Raw genomic sequence first — 22,936 nt, forward strand, 5'->3', positions numbered from 1 at the left:
ATTATTATGCTCCCCATAGCATGTTTAATATGTTTGAATGAAATTGAAAATGAAATGGACAACAGTAAACCAAATTTTTTTCAATATTGTTTCATTAGGAATCAAACATCTGGTTTTAACCCAACAAAATCGTCATGGAAATGGTCAACACCGCATATGGGTTTGGAAGACAATGAACTGCATTTTTGGTGTACAGCTGTTCTGTTCCGTGTTTCAGCCGAACACGTTCACAATTAGTGCTTCACCAAAGTTGATGAGCTAATTACTAGTTGTACCACACCTGTAGGTTCTCACCCATTTCTCTTTATCAAAGAGATGAACAATCACAAGGTCTCAGAAAGCTGAATGAACTGCAGTTACTGCTCTCTCTTCCTCACCCTTCCCGAGCCTTTCTGAAATTCATTCGAGACACAGTTGGGAGCTTCTGAAGCAAACAGATTTGTTAGTAATGCACAAAAGTTTTATCACCCATGTGGATGGATTCCTTGGAGACCATCTTGCTGGATCTTTTGATTTTTCTCTTTGGAGTTTCAGTCTTTCCTCTGTCCATCACTCTACCTATCCAGCTGTCTTCCTCTGCCCAGTAATTTCCGTGGTTCATGGATGTCTTTTTACCTTGACTTTTTTGGGCTCACTTTCCTTGAGTCTGCTGCTGTTGGTAGGTTTTAGTTTTATATTGTTGTTGTTTTTACTTCCAAGTCTTGCTTAGGAGCTTTCTTTCACCCATTGTTGTCTTCTAAAATGTCACTGACATCACCAGCTCCAAACTGATCTGCTGAGCAATTCTAGTTCTCTAATACCATTTGCACAGACCTCTTTTCCAGACAGACTTGGTCTCCAGCAAAGAGCTCAGTAGCATAAAACCCAGACAAGCCTGGCAAATGTGACAAGCATATCCTTTTATTATAAATGAACCACAGATTTTCATTACTTCCAGTACCTCCCTGCCATGGCTGCCTAAGCTGAACATCTGTCTAGGTGGACATTAAGCAGTGGCTAAGAGTCAGATTCAGGAAACTACTTCAGCACATGGGAAATCATATTCCCATTTAGCAAACAGACACATACATGCCGTAGTCCCAGTGAAATCTGTGAGGCTTTGGGCACGGTCCTAAACTTAAACAGACTTAAATGCTCAGTTGAACACTCTCTTCTTTCAAGGGATTTATTTTTCTGGCTTCTGAACATATGTTTTACATGTAAGCTATTTCTCTCTGTCCATTTTGGATTGTAAACTGGTAAAGTAAGCAGGGGGGATTGATTTCACTGTTCATAGTAACTGTTTTCACATTCTGCCTGTCAGACACCATGGTGCTTACCAGCCCCTCCTTGTGTCTGGAGGTAATAAATGAAAGAAAACCAAATCTGCTTGAGGATGAAATGATACTTTTCCTTTTCCCATCCTCTTTGCTCAGCCCAGCTGGCCTGCAGTCAATGGATGTTGAAAACCAATTCTTATACTCTTCTTTACTGTTTGCATTATCATGTCACTAAATGAGTATATACAGTTTTTGTTCACCCTGACATTTGGCAGTGTAACACTTGTATAGTTAAATGTGTTGAGGGGATTCTGCCTGCAGCTGGAAACTGTGGATTAGGCTTCCAGTTGTTAAATGTCCTTTGAGCTTGAGAGTTCCATGCAGTCCCACACAGTGATGGCATGAAATATTTCATTTTAATTCTTAATTACTGTGCCTGGTAATTGCTAGTCTTCCTGGGTTCACATACCTTAGATACAAAGTGGTGCCTGCTGTACCCCTCTCCCTTAGCAGCATTCAACATATATAGCAGATCAGGAGCCATGTGCCTGTAACTAATGCTGTCGTCATTCATACATTTGGAACAGTAATAAAATACTCCAGTAATATAAAGCAATGAAAATGTTCAAGTGAATATTTTGAAATGCCCTGTTTCCCCGAAAGTAAGACATACCCAAAAAATAAGCCCTAGCATGGTATTTCAGGATTTTTGAGGATGCTTGAAATATAAGCCCTACTCCAAAAATAAGCCCGACTTACAGTTCATTTAAAAAGTTAATTTAAATAGCGTCCAGGCAGCTATACATGTAAAAAGTAATAAGTTTTGAAGCAAATAGTAATATAAGACCCTGTCTTATTTTCAGCGAAACAGGGTAGGGCAAATGATCTTGAAATCATTTAAGATAACTGTATCCCAAGCTATTTAATCTAAAACCTCTGCTCAGAAACACTGGTTTTGCTGGACTTCATCAGTTTTCTATGATAACTCAGGCATCCATCTCCTTGTCATTGTGCTCAAATGGCCCAGGTGTGTTTTATGAAAGCCCTCTTTCAGAGTCACAGCTGACTTGGCAATCAGCCCAAAGTGGAGCAATAGTAGCTGTGCTCTCTCTGAACTCATTTACTGTGCTTTCTGCTTTGCTTTCCTCATACCTGTGCTGCTCAGTACTAAACCAAACCAGTTTAAAGCTGGGTCTTATACACTGTCATACAGTCATGCACAGCAAGGCTGATAAGTAGGTGTACATTTAGAGTACTTGTTCTGGAATCTTTCTGAAGTGTATTTTATCCTGTAGCTGCAGTGGGTCAACTCATAGCAGTGGGCTGGTCCACTCAGCTACTGTGGCGATTCCTGATAGTATTTCCCTCTATTATTTTCATATTGTACATTCAATTACACAGGTTCTCTGGTGTTCTTGATATGCAGAGATTATAAGGCTCGAGTTCTTGCTGTTCTTCAAATAGGTCTGTTCATACCCTGTCCTAGTAACTTCTAAACAAGATTGTTAAACAATAGTGTTTCACTTTCTTGCCACTGTGGTGTGGGCTTTAAAAATATGTATCCAATTATTTCCTTTGAAATCTCATTCCTTTTTAGTCCCATATCTGTTGCTCCAAATGTAGGTATTATCTTTGAGCCTGCTCCAGAATCCATTCAAAGTGTGATTGTACGTTCCCTTCACAGCTTCAGAAAGATATGTTTAAGGGAGACTCAGACTTGTGCAAAAGGATGCTCCTGTGTTTTGCTCTCTCATAACATATGAAATTTGATTATTGCAATATTCTGTTACCAGCTCTTCAGAACGCTACTGCTCACACATCTGCTAGGATGAATGATTAAAGATAAAAGCAATGTAAATCTTGTACTTAACTTGACTCCACAGCAAGAAAATGAGTTCTTATAACTTCCTCTGACATACTGGCCTCCTGTGGCATGGCACCATCCTCTGCGGTCCCCAGGGAAAGAAACACCTCCTGTAAGTGTTAGTACTTTGTGACCTTAGACTGAAAGCCAACTACTTGTTGTAAAAGCATCATAGTAATTTAATGGTTGTTTAAAGATGTAATCAGCAATCTTTCTGGGAACTGAAAGTGTTAAACTAATGTTATATCATTTTTTTAAACACCTGTAGTTTTGATTGGTGAAACCAGTAGTGTTGTTTACTTGTCTTCTGTTAGATGAGCCCAAGTTTATGGGGAACCTTAGTCTCTTTTACTGGGGCAACTGATGTAGTTGGAAAAAACCTGCAGGTTTTAGATCCATCATGTTCAAGACATTGCCTGTGTTTGAGAGACCCTTGATACTGCATGACATGTCAGTGAAAAAATTAGATACAAAATCAAAATGGCCTTTATGAAACAGACTAAAAACTGATTAAATGCTAGGTTCTTAAGTATAATTACAAAGTGGGAGTCATTGCTGAAGTTGATTTGTTTCTGGAGAGGTTCCAGAGGACTGGGGCCAAGAAACGATCTCTGTAAGATCTTGCTAAATCCAGTACATCAATGTAAATTCATTACTGATAAAGTTTGTAGGTGAAAGAAGGAGGTTGTGAACCATAAAAGAGAGGAGTGCTGGGTGATCTGGATTGTTTGGAAAGCTGCATGCAAGTAAACAATGTGTATTTCAATAAAGTAGGGTAATATATATCTAGGGACAAAGATCATTGGCCATGTAGGATGCAGTAAGCTGTCCTAGAGAGCAGCAGTCCTGCACATCAGGGAGACTTGGTGGTAAGGAGACTGAATTGAATCCTTGGCTGACGAAGCTCTGGGTACCCAGTAAGAATAGAAATGTGATGTAACATCTATTTAGCACTGCCCTGACCTCTGCAGAGAAAACATCTGATGCAGCTATGGTTCACAATTCAAGGAGAAAAAAGACTTAATGGGAATGCTTGAAGGGATGGAAAATATGCCTTACTTAAAAAGACTCAGGGAGTGCTATCTAGATGTCTTCATCATCACAACCTTAAAGCTACTATCTGGGGATAATAATAGTCCAGCTGTTCCATGGACAAATTCATAATAAAAACAACACCTAGAAGTCAATGCAGGACCAATTAGTATTTTAGAAAGAGAGAGTTACAACTTTTTACAAATGGCTGTAAGCAATCATTGAAACATTTCCACAATGGCTGTAATACATCTTGATTTTTAGTCTTGTTTTTTAACTCAAGATTGGTACATTACGAAAAAAAAAGGACTACAGACCAGAAGCAATAATGAATACCAATAAACCCTACAGTTACATAAAGCACTAGGTTAGAAATCTCAGTGGTTCTGTCTGGTCTTAAACTTCTATAGTCATCAACTCTTAATGACCATTTTTCTTTAAATGGCTTCTTTGAGTTTTCTGTTCTTGGTGTTATTCAGATCTGATTTTAACTGAAGTCTTTTCTAACCTAATCTCCCTAAACAAAGAACAAAACAAAACCAAAACCTAAACAACAAAACAAACCAAAACATCATCACATAGACAAAACCATCAAAGCTCAACATTTTGAGGTTTATAAGCTAGAGCCAGCTGGTGCTACCTCCTCGGCATTGCGATGTCCTTGCCTTCAGTGCCTTCTGCACCAGAACTGCACCAACTTGCAGTTCTGTCAGCTGGCAGTCAGGGATATGCACTGACTGACTTATGCTTCTCACCCAGACCTGTGATATGGTCCTGGTTTCTGAATGTGTGCAGGATCTTGTCTTGCTAATTTGAGGGAGTCAGGAGAGCTCTTCCATTGCCTTTGCTATTGATGTTCTTTCTGTGGACTGGCAACAAAATGGAAAGGGACATGTCAACCAAGGGAAGATGTCTGGGGCAAGAAAGGCTTTTATCTATATTTTCACGGACAGGAATTTAAAAAAGAGAAAAATCCTTTTTGCTTGCTGCTTTTTTATTTTCCTTTAGTTTCTGATCCCAAGGAACAGCTATGGATGGAAACCAGTAGGGCCTCCATCAGCTGTGAAGCAGTCACCAGGAGGTCTTAGTGGCCCCAAGTCACCTGGAAACATGTCATGCAGGATCTGCTTTAATACTGGGAGCAATGATGTAAGAAGTGTTGCTTAATATTGATGAAAACAAACAACTTGGCTTAAAGAAATAAAGTTATTTTTAATAACTGTCTATGCTTAGAACAGGCATCTAAAAGCTGAATTCTATTGACATAGTCTCTTAATGAGGCTACAAAGATGTTTTCCTTTTCTACTATGTCATTTCTAATGTTTTACCTTTCCCTTGTGTTTGATTTTTTTTTTTTTAACATCAGTCATTCATTTACAGCACTTCTGTTGATTTAAATGGGCTTTGGATCAGGTTCCAAGTTACCATTTCCCTTCTGTTTGAATAGGGATATCATTTTATCCAGAGGAAAGAAATCAATAGTTTGTCATGACAAACCGATGCTCATTTGGATTCATAATCACGCAGTAAGCTTTTCTGTCATAGTCTAAAGCATTTTAGGATAATGGAAGAAGAGTCTGACTTGTGATCTTCGCCATTTTCCATTGTTTTCCTAGACTGATTTAAGTTCTGTACTCTATTTGACCATTTGTAGGACGGATTACAGTAAATCTGTCATTTTGTTTGTTTTAAAGGCAGTACTAACTTTCCATGCTTTCTATGCCCTCAGTCTTTCCAAAGGGACCATTCAGGGATCCATCAAAGGATTAACTTTTTCCGCAACAAATTAACAAACATATCTGTAGGAATAACCTAAACTATACCCTGTCATAAGCTTGTATATTCTGTACTGTTAATTTCTGCTTGGAGTTTTGCAAATGGCAGATGATTTTTTACAGAACCCAGTTCCCATCCCCTCGGCTGCTGCCACTTCTCTGGCATTCCCTGGCTGTCTCATCCCAAGGAATGCCCAGGTGCTCTTCTGCTGTGATTTCCATGTGAAATCAAGTGGGGATCGCCCAGTGAGCCTGGACCTCGTGTGTCCCTGAGCAGCTTGGCAGACCCAGGCTCAGAGCCCTGGGCCTGAGGCTTTCCCGTGGCTGTCCTAGAACTGTCCGGCCACCTCCCTGGGCCTTCTGCATAAATGAGGGCTCTGATTGCCCCATGAGCAGCTGGTGTGGGGTGCAAGCTGGAGGTGAGTGTGTAGATGGCATCCCCAGCTGTGTTGTGTTCACTGGGCTCAAAATAGAAGCTGGTGCTGGCTCCAGTCATCTGGGTTTTGCCAGTGTTTGGTTCGCCTGACCCTACAGCCAGGGTGTCAAACTCATTTTCACTGGAGGACTGTATAAATGTAGGAGTAGTTACATGTATACAGTCCTAAAATTATGTTTGGCCCTTTGAAGGCAACCGTGAGGCTGATGTGGCCCTGGTGAAAATGAGTTTCACACCCCTGCCCTATATTCACTTGCCTATCAGCTCTTGGTCCCCCAAGACCCATGGGCAGAAGAGCTGAAGGGTCTGGGGCTGGGCTGGGGGTATGAGGAGCGGCTGTGGGTGCTGCACTGGGGCCAGTGTGTGGTGTAGGGGTGTCATTTGTGCGGGGGCAAAGCTCTGTAGGGGGGATTGTGACAGGTGTGTGAGGTGGTTTGGTGGGTGTGAGGCGTGGGTGGGTGGAGTATGGAGAGGGGGGTGTGAGAGGTGCACTGGTGGTGTTGGGAGGGCCGTGGGGTGTGCGGGGGGCGTGTGTGAGATGCGTGCTGGGGGGGGGCAGGGGCGATCCTCCTCGCCCATGATTGGCAGCGCGGCAGTTCCCCCCTCCCGGCTGGTGCTTTCCCTCCGGCCGCCGCTGAATTAGAGCCGAGGAGGGGCTGGGAATGCGGAGCCGGCAGCGCGCACACACACACCCGCTCCCTGGCACACACACCCGGGCACCCCGGAGCAGCCCCCCACAGCAGCCCCCCGCCGCCCAGCTCCCGTCCTGCCTCCGTCCCTTTATTTTATTATTTTAAATTTTGGTTTATTTCCACCCCCCTCTTCCCCTCCCATCTTTTGGGCGCTTCCCCGCCTCGCCCGCCCGGCGCCCTCTCCGCGGCGGGCTGCGGGCGCGCAGCGCGGGGCCATGCCGGCGGGGCCGCCGCTGCTGCCGGCCGCCCTCCTCCTCCTCCTGCTGCTTTTCCTCGGCGCCCCGGCCCGGGGAACCGTCTACACCAACCATTTCTTGGTGGAGCTGCACGGCGGGGGCCAGGCGGAGGCCGAGCGGGTGGCGGCGGAGCACGGCTTCGGCGGGGTGCGGAAGGTAAGCCCCCGCGCAGCGCAGGCTCGGGCCGGTGGGGAGGTGCGGTGCCCTTCACGTTGGGCTGAGGGCGGGCGTTGTCCTCCCGTGAGCATCCCGGCGGCGCGGGGGTGGCCCCTGGCACGGTCCTGCCCGCGACTTTACCGCGGGAGAGGAGCGGGGCGCGTCCCGGCTGTCCCCGCGTTAATCCCCCCTCTTTCCCAGGGGATTTTTGGGAGTAGCGGTGCCAAGAGCCTTTGCAAGTGTTCCTCAGCAGCGGCCCTGAAGGGTGATTTTCTTGGACTGGAAAGCAGAGGAGTTTCCCACATGGTAGCTCGGTGCTTTTTTGACTTACTATGTAAACATCCTCCAATTGAGCTCCCATCCTGCGGGGTCGGGAGCTGGGGCTGGGTCCAGGAGCGGCTGGGGCCGCCCAGGACTTCCGCTGCACGGCTGCACTTGGAACTGCTTGGAGCACTTAAAAAATAATTAAAGCTACATCTTCATAAAGAAGCTTGCACACAATTTACGTGAAAGATTTCATAGGGGTTTTGACAGTCAAGTTTGTGAGGCTGGTGACTTGTTAATATCCCTGTTATTCTCACAGAAAGAGGATACCCCTAGGCTGATGGAACTGCTTAATAGTAAGGATGATAAGCAGTCAGTGCTTAGCACTAATGAACTTAAGTTGGGAAACTTCAAGTGCCATTGGAGATTTTTTTCTCTGCTGAGGTCCCAAGAAATCTGAGGTAGCTACAGTGGCAGGGAGTATCTTCTCACTCCTGGGGAGCCCGGCTCCACTGGAAATGTCTCCTATTCAAATAATAATTAGACCTCTAAATATTCTAGGATACAGTCAGATCTAGGGTGAAGACAGGGAGAGGCTAATTCAGTACCCTGGTTATTGCAGTTCCTGGCAGGTTTAATGCCTAGGCAGCACTCGGCTTTGAGGGAAAGCAAGCTGTGTGAGCCTTGCTGCTGCTTGTGTTGGGTTTGGGTTTGTTTTTTCCTTTTTTTTTTTCTTTCACTGGTAGTTATGCAATGAAAGCCCAATCCTACTTCCAAGGGAATGAATGAGAATGGTACCCTGAACTTGGATGAGTGAAATGGTTTAAGACCTTGATTAAAGAATAAAATTAAAAAAGCATATCAAGTGAGACTGCCTCGCTTGGTCTGCCTTGTCTCAACTCCAATGGGGGCTTCTTAAAGAAATGAGAACAAGATCATTGTTGCTTTGACCACAGCCAACTCCTGCTGCTGATAAGATGCTTTTGTTTTGGGCTCACAGCCTCCTCCTGATGGTGACAGAGCTGGGCTGCTGATGCCCTTGGGAGAGGATCCGTTGTGGGGATTAGATCTTGTTACATGAAACTCCTTAGATATGACTCTTTGGTCAACAGTTTTCCCTTTATATTCCCCTCCTGTTTGCACTCCCTCCCTCTTATCGTGGGGATATCTGACTAAAAAGGCCTTAGGGGGAGGGAATGGTATCTTCATGGAGAGCTGAATTTATTATTACTTCTGATAGATGCTTTCAAATGATCCTGTGTCCCATGCGGGGAAGAAACAGGGAGGGTGGGGGATTTTGTGGGATGAAGTAGTGCAGCTTCTGGGCTGTTACAGTCCTCTCCCCTCCACCATGCCTCTCCCCAGGGTGCCTTGAGCACATTAGAAGACATACAGATTCTTCATAGAAATCAATTTTGTAGCTCATCTAGGCAGAGGGCTGGAGGGTAGTCCCTGGGGTGTGCAGAGTACCTGCTTTCCAGGACGTGCGGCGGGGGGGCTGTTTCCCATGGACGCGGGTGTCTCTAGGAAAGAAGCCTCGCGGAGCCGTGGCGTGACGTGCGTGTGCTGGCAGAGTGGGGGGTGGATGGTGGCGGTGACTCCTGTACCGAGCACATGCTGTCCCGAGAGGTTTCTAGGTTACATCATCCCAGACCCTGAAAAGCTAGAAAGCCTCCCACCCCTCCTCCACAAATGCAAGAGGCATGACTGCAAGGCGGTAATTTTAGGGAATAGGAGAAGTTCATAGGGTTTGGCATTTAGCTGTGTCAGAGGATAATCCCCGAGAGGCTGGCAGCAGTCTCCGTTCTGCAGGGGAAATCTGTAACCCCGCTTGGGTAGCGATAGTCAGCCGTTAATAAAAGCTTGTGCCACCTACTCCAGTGTCTCTTCAGTATTGCTGAACTGAAGAGACTCCTAATCTGTTTTGCTATCATCAGGCCTGTCTAGCGTCTCTGCTTACAGTCCGCAGACTCAGCTTTCATGGCGATAAAGACAGTGCAGAAAGTTGAACGTGGCCATATGTGTGTATGGAAACTGAGCTGTTAGTGGTAAACTCTCAGGGGAAAGTACCATGTGTAGATATGCTGTCGAATGAAATACAAAAAAAACGCCAGAAAGAAATCAAATTATACCACAAGGAGAAGTGATCTTTGTATACTTCAAGCACACATAGCATTTAGTAATATAATGAGTTATTTGCTTAAACACAATAGAGTTATCTTCCCCTATATTATTGAAGAGCTGTCTGAAAGTAATCACCTTTATTTCAGTTCAGGGACTTTCCCAGTAGGAGCACAAGGGCAGATTCAACTTTTGTGTGTGTGTGGATTTAAGATGTATAGGAGAGGGATTTCTTCTGTTTATGCTATGTATCACAGACCTCTTTTAACAGACTTTATGGGAGCTGATTTTTAAATTACAGATTTCTAGTACATGTGTTTTTTTCCTAATAACAAACAACAAGCAACTGCATATTACATTTACCTAACAGATTTCTGCACAAGTACAAGAGAAAGCATTGCCTTGAAGATTAATGTTATGAACTGTGCGATGCACTTTCTAATTGATTCTTTGGCCATGCTTCCTACCAGCATTCTGAAAACACTACAAGACTTCAGGTGGGCTAAAATGTGTACTTTAAATTCAGTGCTTGATGAGTTGATTAAGAAGGGCTTGGTACTTACACATAAACAGTTGCCTACGTTTAGATCTAGGATTCTGAGAGAGTCTCAAAAACAGTGGTTAATTTTTCTTTATCCTTCCCTGAATTAATCCTGAATGCAGACCTCTTTGTAACTCTGGTTGTGCTCTTTGATTATTTTTGTAGCGATTGCAATTTTTCAGTCCAGGTGTACCTGCCAAAATTGATTCTTTGTATTCATGGTGAAACAGATACTGTGATAAGGCATATTATTTTCTTCAAATGGTTAATCTTACCATCTTTGAGCATTCAGGAGTCATGAGGATGCCCCCCAACAGCGACACGTGAAATTGTGAGAACTGCAAAAGCAACAACTTGTTAGAATTATTTTTTTCCTCTTTGTTTTATTTGCCTCCTGGTATGGTTGCCACCAGAATATATTTCTTAATGCAGGTGGGAAAAAAAGCTGCTTTCTGACCTTGCTTTGCAATTCTCAGTTTCTAACAAGGGGAGTTGGAAGAAGCATTTGGGAAGGTCTCCTAGTTGGAAATCCGAGTTTAGATATCTCTTCCCATTTCATCAACAACACCGAGACTGAGACAATCGCCAAAATGCCACCATAGCTAAATATTCCACTTCTGGTAGCATTGAAGTGAAGGGTTTTAAACAATTAGCATTTAGTAATCTCAGATTTTAACATAAGAACCAAACATGGATTTTAAAACATGGAGAATTTTATGTTTCTTAGAGCTGGTCTGTTTTTCCCTTGATGTATCTATCACCTGGTCATGTCTGCCTCTAAATCTTGCAGAACCCAAGCTACCACTCACAGCTGCGGCTTTTCTGCTTCCCATTTTTCCTTAGGAGGCTGCTGGTTGAGGACCAAGCTTTTTGGAGTTGGCCAGGAATTTCTGGATGAAATATTGGAGGCTTTGGGTTTTTTTTACATTGCTTAAGTGCGGATTTATCGAAAGAAAATCTTAACAGATAGAGAAGCCAGTTTTCTTGCTGTGGCCGCCCACTTCTGCATCTAGACTGGGGAGCTGTGAGCTGGAGTTGATGGTGGTGTGGAAGGCAGACCAGGAGGCAAAATAATGGGTTTGCAGCTTTGGCAGCTCTTTGCTGGGATCCTGAGAATTTCATCCTGGGTCCTCACACTTAAAGCCCTGAAAATCCCGTATTGTGTTGTACAGCCCTTAAATCTGGAGATATTTTCCTGGCGTGATATTTAAGGTGCCAGGCTACGGTTCTGCATGCCCAGAATGCGCTGTGATGGACAGATGGGATTCTGTATGTGTAAAAAGTTGTTGTAGATGTGGGCATGTATGTGTGTTTATAGATATGTGTGTTTAAATACATACGTGCGTTTCTTGTTTTTATTCCCCTAATACCTATGCATGGAGGGAAGAAGGGTGGATTCTTAGCTATGATTCTGGCTGACCATTTGTGCATGTATATTGATTTGTCCACATATAATATATGTGGTGGTCCATACTTTACAGATAAACATGCCTGTGTTGCCATCACACGTGCTGCTAACCTGAGTGCTCAAAAACGCGTTAGTTCTGACTCGATGAAGGCAGCAAGGAGAGTGCAGATGTGCTCCGGTGTGGGAACAGATGCTGAAGCGGTGGAGCATCCCGTGCAAAGAGGAGGCAGAGAGGCCAGGCCAAGGATTTGAGATTGAGGCACGGACTGCAGTGTTTCTGTGTGCTCAGATGTGCTTAATAATTAATTAGCTTTGTGTTTTATGCTGGCCTAGAGGAAGGGATGCTTGCAAAGGTAATCCTTTATTATAGAAACAGAAAAACCTCTTAGAAATGCAAGGTATAATGTAATTTTTTTGAGGAAATGAAGAGCTTTAATTTCCTAGATTTCACTGCTGCAATTTTGTATTACTAAGATAAGAAAGAGTAAATTCCATGCAAATGCTAATTGCACAGCTACTGAGATTTCAATAGGTCATCTCACCATAACAGCAAATGCTTCAGTTTCTAAGAGGTAGTTTAAGCTGATGTGTTTAAATTAGGGAGAAGGAGCAATTAACTAGCACAACAAGTTTGATCCTGCTGTGGGAGGGCACAGTGCTGGGTGGTTATGGAGGGCACCCTTTTCCAGAAAAGCCCTGAAAGAATGTGACTGGGGAGATGCAGGGAGGGCAGCCATCTGCGTTTGGAGGGACCTTTGTCAGCTCCTCGCAGGTGGAGTCCCAACTGATCACTGGGCACAGACTGGGAAGTTCTGTTAGCTCCTATTTAAACGTGGGAGAAATGTTATTGGACTCAAGCAACGGTTTTGGTGTGCTAGGAGGGAGTTTATCTCACGTGGAAATACTGTATTTCTTTGAAAATTATGCTTTGTTGTTGTTGTTTGGGGTTTTAAATTTTATTTTGCGTTCTGCCTTGGATGCAAAAGCAGCCCCAGGAGAAAACACTGTAACTGACTAACTTAAAAAAATTCCCCCACTACTTAAATGTACTCACGCATGTGAAAGCTGTAAAGTATCAAAGGGAAGGTTGTAAACTACAGGCTCAGGTACATCCCTCACCCAGTTTCTGTAGAGCTCCTGCTCTGCTGGAGACTCAGACCGACTGCTTGTTGGTGGTGAGTGTTCTGTTTGAGGTATAAAATAATTACCCTGTCAAATTTTCATAGCATTTATTATTTGAGTGTAAAACAAGAAGGTCAGACTCCCATACTATAGATCCCTGCTGTAATTGCTCTATTACTGTTTTGAATACACGGTGTAGTTCTGTTTCTTGGCAAAACATGCACATTAAATGTTACCTTTACAGATAAGTTTTGTTTGTTTGCTGAGCTACAGCTCAGTAAACACAAAGATACAAAATTCTGGCTATTTATAAAGCTGCCTGCATTTATAATTTTGTTTATTCCATATTGCCTGAGCTCATTGGTGAAACTGAACATGTGGTAGAGACCCAGGAAATGTGCTGTGAGTAATTATTTTTTCACTCTTTTTTGATGCTGCAGCCCAACTGGGGATGTGCAGTTATTTGTTTTCATTTAAATTATATTTAGTTTTGCTAGTGTCAAGGAGAAAAATAGAAAAATAAATACAAAGAAGTAAATAGTATTTCCAGAATGCTGTGATCCCAGCACAGCAGAGCTGCCCATGGTGTGTATCAGAAAGCTTGTTGGGGTGTGGTGCGAAGGTACTGTAGAATCACAGAATCATTTTGGTTGGAAGAGACCCTCAAGATCATCGAGTCCAGCCATAACCTAACTCTGGTACTAACCCATGTCCCTAAGAAGCTCATCTAAATGCTTTTTAAACACCTCCAGGGATGATGACTCCACCACTTCCCTGGGCAGCCTGTTCCAATGCCTGAAACCCCTTTCCATGAAGAAATTTTTCCTAATATCCAATCTGAACCTTCTGTGGTGAATTTGAGGCCATTTCCTCTTGTCCTATCACTTGCTACTTGGGAAAAGAGACCAAGACCCTCCAGGGACAGGTTTCTGCTCCAAGAAGTAGCTCCAGGTCTGAGGGTCTGAAGCAGCTGAGGAGCATCAGTGCTCAAAGCGTGGATGCTGGGGGGTGCCACTGGCTCCTTTTTCCCCCTTACCAAGGTGGTGGAGCCATCTCCTAACCTCGATGATGCTCCTTCTCCTACTCTTGTGAAATCCATTCAAAGTATTGCTGGTAGTGACTCTAGCTCCCCAGTTTATTTGTCTCCTTTGTATGCCCCTGTTTAAAGAATCACAATGGTGTGTGGAGATTTCTGTGCTGTACAAATAAGGTTCAGGATTTGCACTGGGAGAAACAGGATTAATATACAGGAAACTGATCTCTGACTTTGTTTCCTTCACGTTAAACCTGCCAGTTTCTTATAGATATAAGGATATAGATATCCTTATAGCTATTCTGGACCTTTGCTATGGAATTTATTTTGATACCAGCACTAGATAAACAAAGATCATTAATATGGGATCGCTGTCCTGCTGTCAGTCTGGGAACTCCGTCCTTCTGCCCAGATAACTTTATTGTAGATGACTTTCAGGCCATTTCTGGACTCTGTGACATACAGGTATATTCATTGCTTCTATGTGTTTGAACTTTGGGATCCCGTACGCTGTGGTGCTGTCTGGGGCTGCATTTGAAGCTCTCATTCCTCTGAGTAGGTTTTCCATGTGTTGAGAGCAGTCTGAGAGCCATTTCTAAGAGCCAATATGGGTATCTGTTGCCATTACGTACACCAAAGTTGTATTTGTCCCCACACCTGAGGTTGCAGAGCTGTGCAGCAAAAGGATAACTGTTTCTTTTAACAGTACCCTGTCTTGAAGACTTGGGTTTTGGTATCAGGCCAGATGGACAGATCCTATTGCTGTGTCTACAACCAGACCCAGATGGTTTAGGTTACTGCAAATGAGGTATTTAATTTCTGGCTTGGGAGTTCAAATCCAGTTAAAACTCTGGACCAAAACAAATTGTTTGACTCTCAGGTTGAAGTTCTTCCATTTGAGAACCTATGGCATCCTTGGCATTTGTTTATTAGCAGGCAAATGGTCCCAGAGACTGAGCATGCTGGGTTTGGCTCCTTCAGGAAAGTGCTGAGGTGTGTCGTGGGACGCTTGAATTCATTATCTTTTAGAAGAACCAACTTTTGTGTGAAGGTGGAAGATCGACTTCTATCCTTCTCAGAAAATATGACAGGTGACAAGATGTGACACCCTACCCACTCTTTGAAAACTTTTCTTGCTCTAACTGTACTGATGCAGTTAAAATGGAATAACAAAACCAATTGCAGTGCTGTTACTATCAGTGTAGGAGTTATAACATCTTTAAGTCATTGAACATCAGAACAGTATTAGCAGAAATTTAGTTTAAACTCTGGATTTTACCAGTTAGACAACGTTGATTTTTAAAGAAAAACAAACAAAGAAGCAAAACCAAACCAACAACAAAAAGGAAAAAAAATCATCAGGCTTCATGAAATAGTTGTACTGGTGATTCTTTGGAGTGTAGCTCAGGAGAAGTTTGCATGTGACCCTTTCCCTCATCCATCTATGGAATTATTCCAATTAAAACTAATCAACGCAACTCAAGTTTCAAATGCTTGCAACAAAGTACAAAATAGTTGCTGAAATGTGTGTAGAATTTATTTGGTAGATAATTTCAATTAGTAAGTCCTGAGAAATGTCTGTGCTCATGGAAAATTCTGTGAGCTGAAAATGGAAGACAAAGTGCTAAAATGAATGATAAATTCTGCCAGCTCTTATGAAAATATTAAACCTGGGAAACCCTCCTGTGCAGTTCCAGCTCTTAGCATGGGTGGCTGGTTTCTGTGAGAGCTGTAGGAACAAACTCAGCGCTGTGGTTAATGCATCTAAAATTTACCTTTGTCCTGTAATGCTACCCTGGTCATCAGAAACCCTGTTTTTATTTTTTTTTCTTTCAACTTTTTCAGGTAATTAAATGGGTCAGGTCTCTACAGGACGCTGTCTGCACGGTGGCTATAAATATTGCAGTGAGCAGCCCAGAGCTTCCATCCATCACCGGCCTCTGGTGGGAGGAAGCCGAGCAGCTCGACTATTTGTCAAAGACAGGGTTTCTCTAAGTAACCTGAAGGAGTCTGGTGTGTTGCTCTTGTTGTAAATCAACATGAGCTCTACATTTAACTCTCAGAAGTTCACTGGAAAAGCTAACCCTGATTTAATTTCAACTCAGCCGTCCCAGGCCGTGCTTTGGGACAGACAGCGCTGTCCCAGAGAGAGCTGGATTTGGTCTTGTGTTGTGTGAAATTCTGCGTGACCACCACACACAGTTTATCTGCCGGCGTGAAATCCACTTTGGTCATGGATTTATGATGGTAGCTCAAAAGACAGACTCAGCTGAACGCTGGCTGTGTTCAGCAACTAGCGGGAGCTTGGACCTAAAAGGGAAATTAGAAGCTAGCCCAGTCTTACCATTTATACACTGGGATCATAAATAAATTAGGCAGTGATAGCTCCAGTTTACTCCCTCAAGGAGAGAGCTGGGACTTAATGTTCTTTGTCATGTATTACCTACCTTCTCAAACAAAACTTCAGTGTAAATGTTACATCCTTAACTTCTTTGTCCACAGAAGGCAAATGGGAAGAGTGACCTCAGTGTTTACATCAAACCAGTCGTCAAATGTGTCCCGGGTACTCATGACTGAACTACATTATTTGCTTACCTGACGAGTAAAAGGGTAATATGTCAGAGCTGCTTTCTCCTAGAGTATAGAACCAAACTGTGAAAACCTGAAACCCAACAAACATGTATTTAGTTATTAAATAGAGAAACAGGCAGTGTTATGAGTGTTGGATATCAAACTGAAGCCAGATAAATATCTTCCGTGTCTGGGCAGCAAAAGAGGTGGGATATATCCCCCCTCTTCTGCTGCCAGAGGATGCTTCTGCTTGCTTGTTCACTCTTTATGAAACACCAGTGAAACAAAGGAATGTGGTTCTGAAATCCACTCTACCATGACTGCTAGATTCCAATCAGTCCCACAGGGACCTTGCACCTCTCTCTGTGTCAATTCATTTTAGAACTGTTTCAACCGAATTGAGTGATTCAGAAGTTACTCTGAACCAATTGTAAAGTGGAACTGTCAATTTTGATTTTGAGTGAAGAAGTATCAAAAATCAGAACTGGAAGTCATTTGTAGGTTTGGAAAATTCGGTTGTTAGCATTGGTGGAATGACAGTTGTAGATCAGGACATCATGTGAAGTCTGGTCTTTGCAGCATTTATGTCTATTAATTTTTACACTACCAATTAAACTTCACAGGCAAATGTACTTTTCTACTCTTGAAAGGAAAACTATCCCATTTCTCCCACAATTTAGATATAGTGCAGAATAAAACTCAGAACAGCAAGTGGAGTTTTTTTTTTTTCTCTTTCTTCTGATGGAGATTAAAACACTCAGTTTCATTCTGTAGAAATCCCTTTTTTTCCCTTCTAACTAGATGTATTTTATTCACGTTAAATACAGGGTGTTTCAGAACGATGGACCCAGTTTCAAAGCAGTATAATTCATGATGGCAGCATGTTACAATTACAGAAAAATTACAAACTGTTTAATGAGTTACCAAGTTAAGCGGTAATCATTTGAAACTATACCCTGCCCTTTCAAATGGCAAGAATTTCATTCATGGGTGGTTTGTGGTTGCAGAGATATAGTGATTCCGAATTGGGTGCATCTTTTGAAACACCTTGTATGTTGTATCTTGATAGAGAAACCAGTATTCCAGGCTCTAAAGACTGAAACATGCTGAGTGATTAATTAAGAACCTACGTTTGCCTTGTGTGACGGATGTAATAAAAGCCAGATAACATATTGTCACATGCTGGATTGACCACAGTTTCTGCTGGCAATAAACTTCTATCATTTATTAATTGATGGTGACAAACAGTAAAAAGATGTATTTCACAGCTGCCTGAAAGGTCAGTGAGGCAGGTCCTGGGAGGGAGACGTGGTGGTGCTTTTTTCTTACCTTTCACATCATTATTGCCACCATTGAGGCGGATGTGGGTTATCCTTTTTGTTGTGTCTAATATGCAGCTCTTGAACCCAGGCAGAGCAGTCGATCCCTGTTGTGAAGTGATGATTGTACTGGTGTGTACTGGAGCTGAGAGGAGATCTCTCCAGTTCATGATGGCATAAGTAATGGAAGAATTTGCCTCTGACCTGGTCCTATAATAGTGGGGATTAATGTCTGTGACTTTCTCTTAGCAGAGTCAAGCAGCTTTATACAAGTAAGGAAAACAGCAGTGTCCCAAAATTTCTCTTTTCCTTGACTCCACCGAAAATGTTTCCCTTGAAGTTTCCTTGCCCTGCTCTTCTCAAGCTTACTATCTTAAGTCTTTTTTTCTAAAAAAAGAAGTAGCAACAGTGTGCCCCCCATCCCCAGCCCTGATTACTTTAATGTCACAGTTTATGGGAGCTTCTCTCCCATAAAGCACATATTTTTCTCCAGGAATTGACTGTTTCTCTGGGAACTGGAAGACTAGTTCACTGTGGTTTAACAACAGAAACCTCACTGTGAGGCACTTTCTGTCAATCGGCTATTGCTTGGCAGCTTAGCATTAAACAGACACGGAGACAAAAGGGAAGAATAATTTTTTTTGCTAGAAAGAGAGCTACAAATCATCTTTAAGTGTTGGTAAGGACTCGCATCCTTGCATTAGTGCAATTCACCTTTGCTTTCTTGAGTAGCTCTTGTCAGTAAGCAACTAATTTTGGTCTGAGCTGCTTTTATGGCACTACTTCATTAGACCTTGAGTTCATGACGTTACATCTGGGTGCTACATTAGCTGCGCACTTGCACACATGTTTATATCCTACACGCTTCGCTACGTGGACATAGATTTAAAAATAATGCTGAACTGCTCTGCTGAAACATCAGTGAGTAGCCACGTGTTACCTTCTCTCCATCCTTAAGATATAAATACTAGTAATTTTTGGCTGTGGCGCACCCCATCTTATTGCTGTTTTAAAAAACGGCAAACTTTATCTCACAGCTTATATCTCATTGTCTTTAGAGTTGATGTGACACCAGGTTCCAGTGTGACAACAGCAGTCAACCTGTTCGGTTACGTGCCGAAGAGGAGAGCTGGGTTGTAGGAATGAGGCCAAGCAGCCGTTGTTAGCAACGCTAATTGCTGTCAGCAGTATCGATCCAGCTTAGTTAGACATATACCACGGTCACTTCCATTTGCAAACTATAACTAAATCAAGCTGTTTCTTATGAGTTTTCCTAAGGCAGATATACTGATATGAAAAAATATCCATCATGTTGTATTTAAACATATTTAAATATTTACCAAATATCTATTGCTAAGGAGACACCTGATTACATACGTATATATTGCAGGTATAGATATACCCATTAATATATGTTGACAATGGCAGTTATTGTTTTATAGCACAGTCTATAGTGCTGTGCAAATGTTGATTAAATTCTATCAATAAAATCAGTAAACAAGTACGTATTAGACTATGCCATTTTACATGCGAGGCAACTGAAACAAGAATATTACAGCTGTAATTGCTTGAGATTCTCCTAATATTAGTAGGTGCTGGAGTTACCCAGCATTTCTGAAGAACAGACTCTTAGTGCGTTGGCCAGGGCTAAGCTACAAGGATTATTTAGAATACAGCTGAAACTCATGTCTTGTGACTTTTAGTCCTGGCTCTGTCCTGCAGCAGAGAGGCAAAGCACAAATTAAGTGGTCCTGGATAGGATCATCTCGGGGAGAAGCTTGAGATGTGTAAACTTTCACAGAGTATTATCATCTTGGGAGATGCCCTGATGAGGGCACAGAAGAGACTTGAAAGAGTGGCAGGATACCCTGAAGACCCCTGTTGCTCCAAGCAGAAGGCAGGCATGAAGAGCAAAAGTTTGTTTGCCTTTGGTCATAAAATGTAGCACTGACAAAACCACTTTTGGGGCACCATTATTTTTTTCCTTGTATTCTTAAAGCACTGACTGTCACGGGCTAAATCAGCTACATAAGTTAGTTAACTGGGTCAAGCAGTGACTGGCTTTTTGGCTGTGATGTTATTTACACTGCACTGTTAAGGGCCCATAATTCCTTGAGGTCACTACTAACATGAACAAGTTAGGTAATTTAAGCCTAGGAAGAAGTGTGCCTAGAGAATGTCTGGAGTCTAATTTCTGTTTGTCTTTTTCTGTTTGTTTTGTTTGTTTGCTTGTGGGTTTTGTTGCTTGTTTGTTTGGGTTTTTTTGTTGGAGGGGAGTGGTGTGTGTTGGTTTTTGGTTGGTTGTTGTTATTATTTGCGCTGTTTTGGTTTTGTTGTTTGTTTTTTTTTTTTCTTTTTTTTTAACAGGATGAGTTAAATTCTCCCAAATTGTAAAAAAAAATGCATGTTGTGCTACTGATACCTGTTTTAAGAAGATGTAGTTGATTCAGCTTCTGATGGAATCATATTTACTTCATTATTCTAAATGATATATATGTTTATCTGCTATGTGTGTGGTTGTTATGGAGCTGCACAGCTGAATGATTGGAAGGGGCTGTCTCATTTTCCCAGTGGCCATTTGTTGCTGCTAAAAGTGACAACACAGCTGTTAGATGCTCCCAGTGACTTTCTGGGTGCTGAGCTCCAGGGTTCCTCCTGGTGCCCAGGGCTTGGCTGACATGCTCTTCTTGCAGGATCCTCAACATCTGTATAAGAGGGCATCATGATGATTGCTAAGCCTTCACTTAAGGCTGTCAGCCAAACAGTAGCAATCATTTACTCCAGGTAACAACGATCTGGATTAATCCAGGCAGTTCAATGCAAGTTCATTCTCTTCTCCAAATCTGGAAAGTCTAGTGCTTTCAACATGGCATCTGGTAGAATCAATAGTGGGTTTTATAGTTACTGGGGATTAACAGGTAAAACTCTCTGAAATGCGTAGATCCATTCACATAAACTAGAATAGCCCTTTTAAAAGCCTCAAATGGCTTCTTCAGTTCACTGAGAAACCTATCAGCAAATCCACAATCTTGTCGCTGATGACTTATATGACTGCTCCTTGCTTGCAGGATGAAGCTCTTCAATGACAAACTTAATAGTGATATAAATACAGTAGAACGTTAAACCTTTATGATTCATTCACTCGCAAATCAAATTACAAATATTGCAGGTTTGAAACCAAACCAATGGACCAGTGTTTTGTAAGCAACTGGAAGCACTATGTGTGATGATGTAAGAACAAAACTGATCAGAAAATAAGAGATCAGCATTTAACATCAGAACTGATCCACCTGACTGTGGACAGCTGTGCTCCTCTTCCCAGGTCCTCAGCTCTGCTCATTTTAACATGGTCACCAAAAATAGGTCAGATGAATAATGGTCTCAGAGTGCCTCTTGTTTTGGTCATGAATTGTATGTGGAGCTCAGATGAATTCCACATGGACAGACTGGACACTTAAGTGTAACAGCAGCCTACATCTGGTTCTGTTGATTCCTTGTATTTACTAAACCTCTCGTGTCCAGATGTTGGAAGACTGTTTAACCTTGTGGTGCTGCATGCAAGAGGGACTAGACAAAAGGCTTTATTTTATCCTTTTGGATAAATTAATATCCAAAGGTATATATTCTGCAAAGTCTTGGATTGACACATTGATGTTTTACTGTTTCTAGGCGAAAAGACATTTCACTGTGGAGGTGAGAGAACCCTTCAGAAACCATTGGAAACTACTTCTGCTGGCTTGGGAAAGACTCATTAGAACTTTTAAAGCAGGGTTGTAATCTTCTTACAGGCTAACCTATATCCTAAAAAACAATAATAGGTAGACTTTTTGCCATGCATATGACGGTATTTCCTTTGACTTCTGGAAGAAAGGAAGAACAAGCAGATCAATGAGCTCTCAACCAAGTTGTCACAGCCCTTAGTACCATCACCTGTTGCAGATTCCCTTAAAAGGTGGTTGGATATGCATATGAAAGAGCTGAAAACATATGTAAGCATCCAAGTCAGGCATTTCTGAATTATTTTGTAGGAAAAATGTTGTACTGTTTGTTAGTCAGTTGATCTCACAAGAATCATCTTCTAATGATGTTTTAATGTGACATTTACATTTTGGGACAGTTAAAGCTGTGTCTAACACCTCCACCTGCCAGGTTTGCCAAGATAAGCAGATTAGGCTTTAGTGGAGGCAGCTAAATAAGACACAGGTGCAATGAGAAACGAGCCAGGAAGACTGAGTCATAACAGTCAGACCTGGACCAGGCTGTGCAAGTCTTCAGGGCTGCTTGGAGCTTGTGCAGATCCTGCGCTCCACCTGAGATCCTTCTGCTGAGCCTTCAGAGTAATTATAGCACACTAATGAGAAAGTGTGAAACCCTTGCCTGGGGCTGTGGGGACGCAGTGGACTGGATTGCATGTTGGGTAAGCTCTGGCACAGCTTTAGTCCTCTATGCTATTTTACATTTCTCCACCAAGAGTTGAATTAATTCTTTCTTATTGGTGCTTTGTTCTGGGTTATTTGGGGGCCTGGGGCTGCCTGTGTTTGTAGCTGGCTCTACTCTTACATGGCCCTCGTCGCTATAGTGAGTGAGCGCCTTTGACTTCAGACTTGGCTCCCATCTGTGTATTTAAAAGTAAAATGATTTCTAATGCTAATTGGGGTGAGGGAAAATGAGAGAAAGAGAGTTTAAAAATTCATACTGAATATTTATAAGCATCTTCAGTGCATTTGGTGAAACTGGTATGAAAAGGTTTCTAAAAGGTTTCTAATTTCTGCTGGGAGGCACTTTGTTGTGCTTCAGCTATAATGGTAACTGAAGGAGCGAGGCTTGTGGGGCCTGTGAAGGCTCCAAATACATTTACTCGTGCCAGGTTTAGGTCATATATTTTGTTGGTGTAATTACTGAGCAGTAATGGGATGAAAGAGCTCACCTGTGCAGATTTATGGCCCCTTTTAAAGTCAGGAGCTGTGCTCTGTGGGGGAGAGATGCTTTGTATTTTATATATATATATATGTATATATATATATATATATATTTTTTTTTTTTTTTTTTTTTTTGGACTTGGGGGCCAAGTATTGGTTTCTTTTCCTCAGAGAAGAGCGTTTCTTTA

General features: G+C 42.4%; 1 protein-coding gene across 2 annotated transcripts in view; it reads left to right on the plus strand.

The window, feature by feature from the left end:
• The window catches only part of PCSK2 (proprotein convertase subtilisin/kexin type 2), a 209,364-nt gene that overhangs the window by 99,989 nt on the left and 86,439 nt on the right, over positions 1 to 22,936 (plus strand). Inside the window, exon 1 of one of the 2 annotated variants that reach the window (XM_065833914.2) lies at positions 6,976 to 7,450. The exons of the other annotated variant lie outside the window; for it this stretch is intronic. Coding sequence (XP_065689986.1) covers positions 7,274 to 7,450 — 177 coding nt within the window. The 5' untranslated portion in view covers positions 6,976 to 7,273. Of the gene's footprint in view, positions 1 to 6,975; positions 7,451 to 22,936 lie in introns of those variants that run through there. 2 annotated transcript variants of the gene reach the window in all.

Source organism: Patagioenas fasciata, chromosome 3 (assembly GCF_037038585.1).
Source record: "Patagioenas fasciata isolate bPatFas1 chromosome 3, bPatFas1.hap1, whole genome shotgun sequence".
Taxonomy (NCBI): Eukaryota; Metazoa; Chordata; class Aves; order Columbiformes; family Columbidae; genus Patagioenas; species Patagioenas fasciata.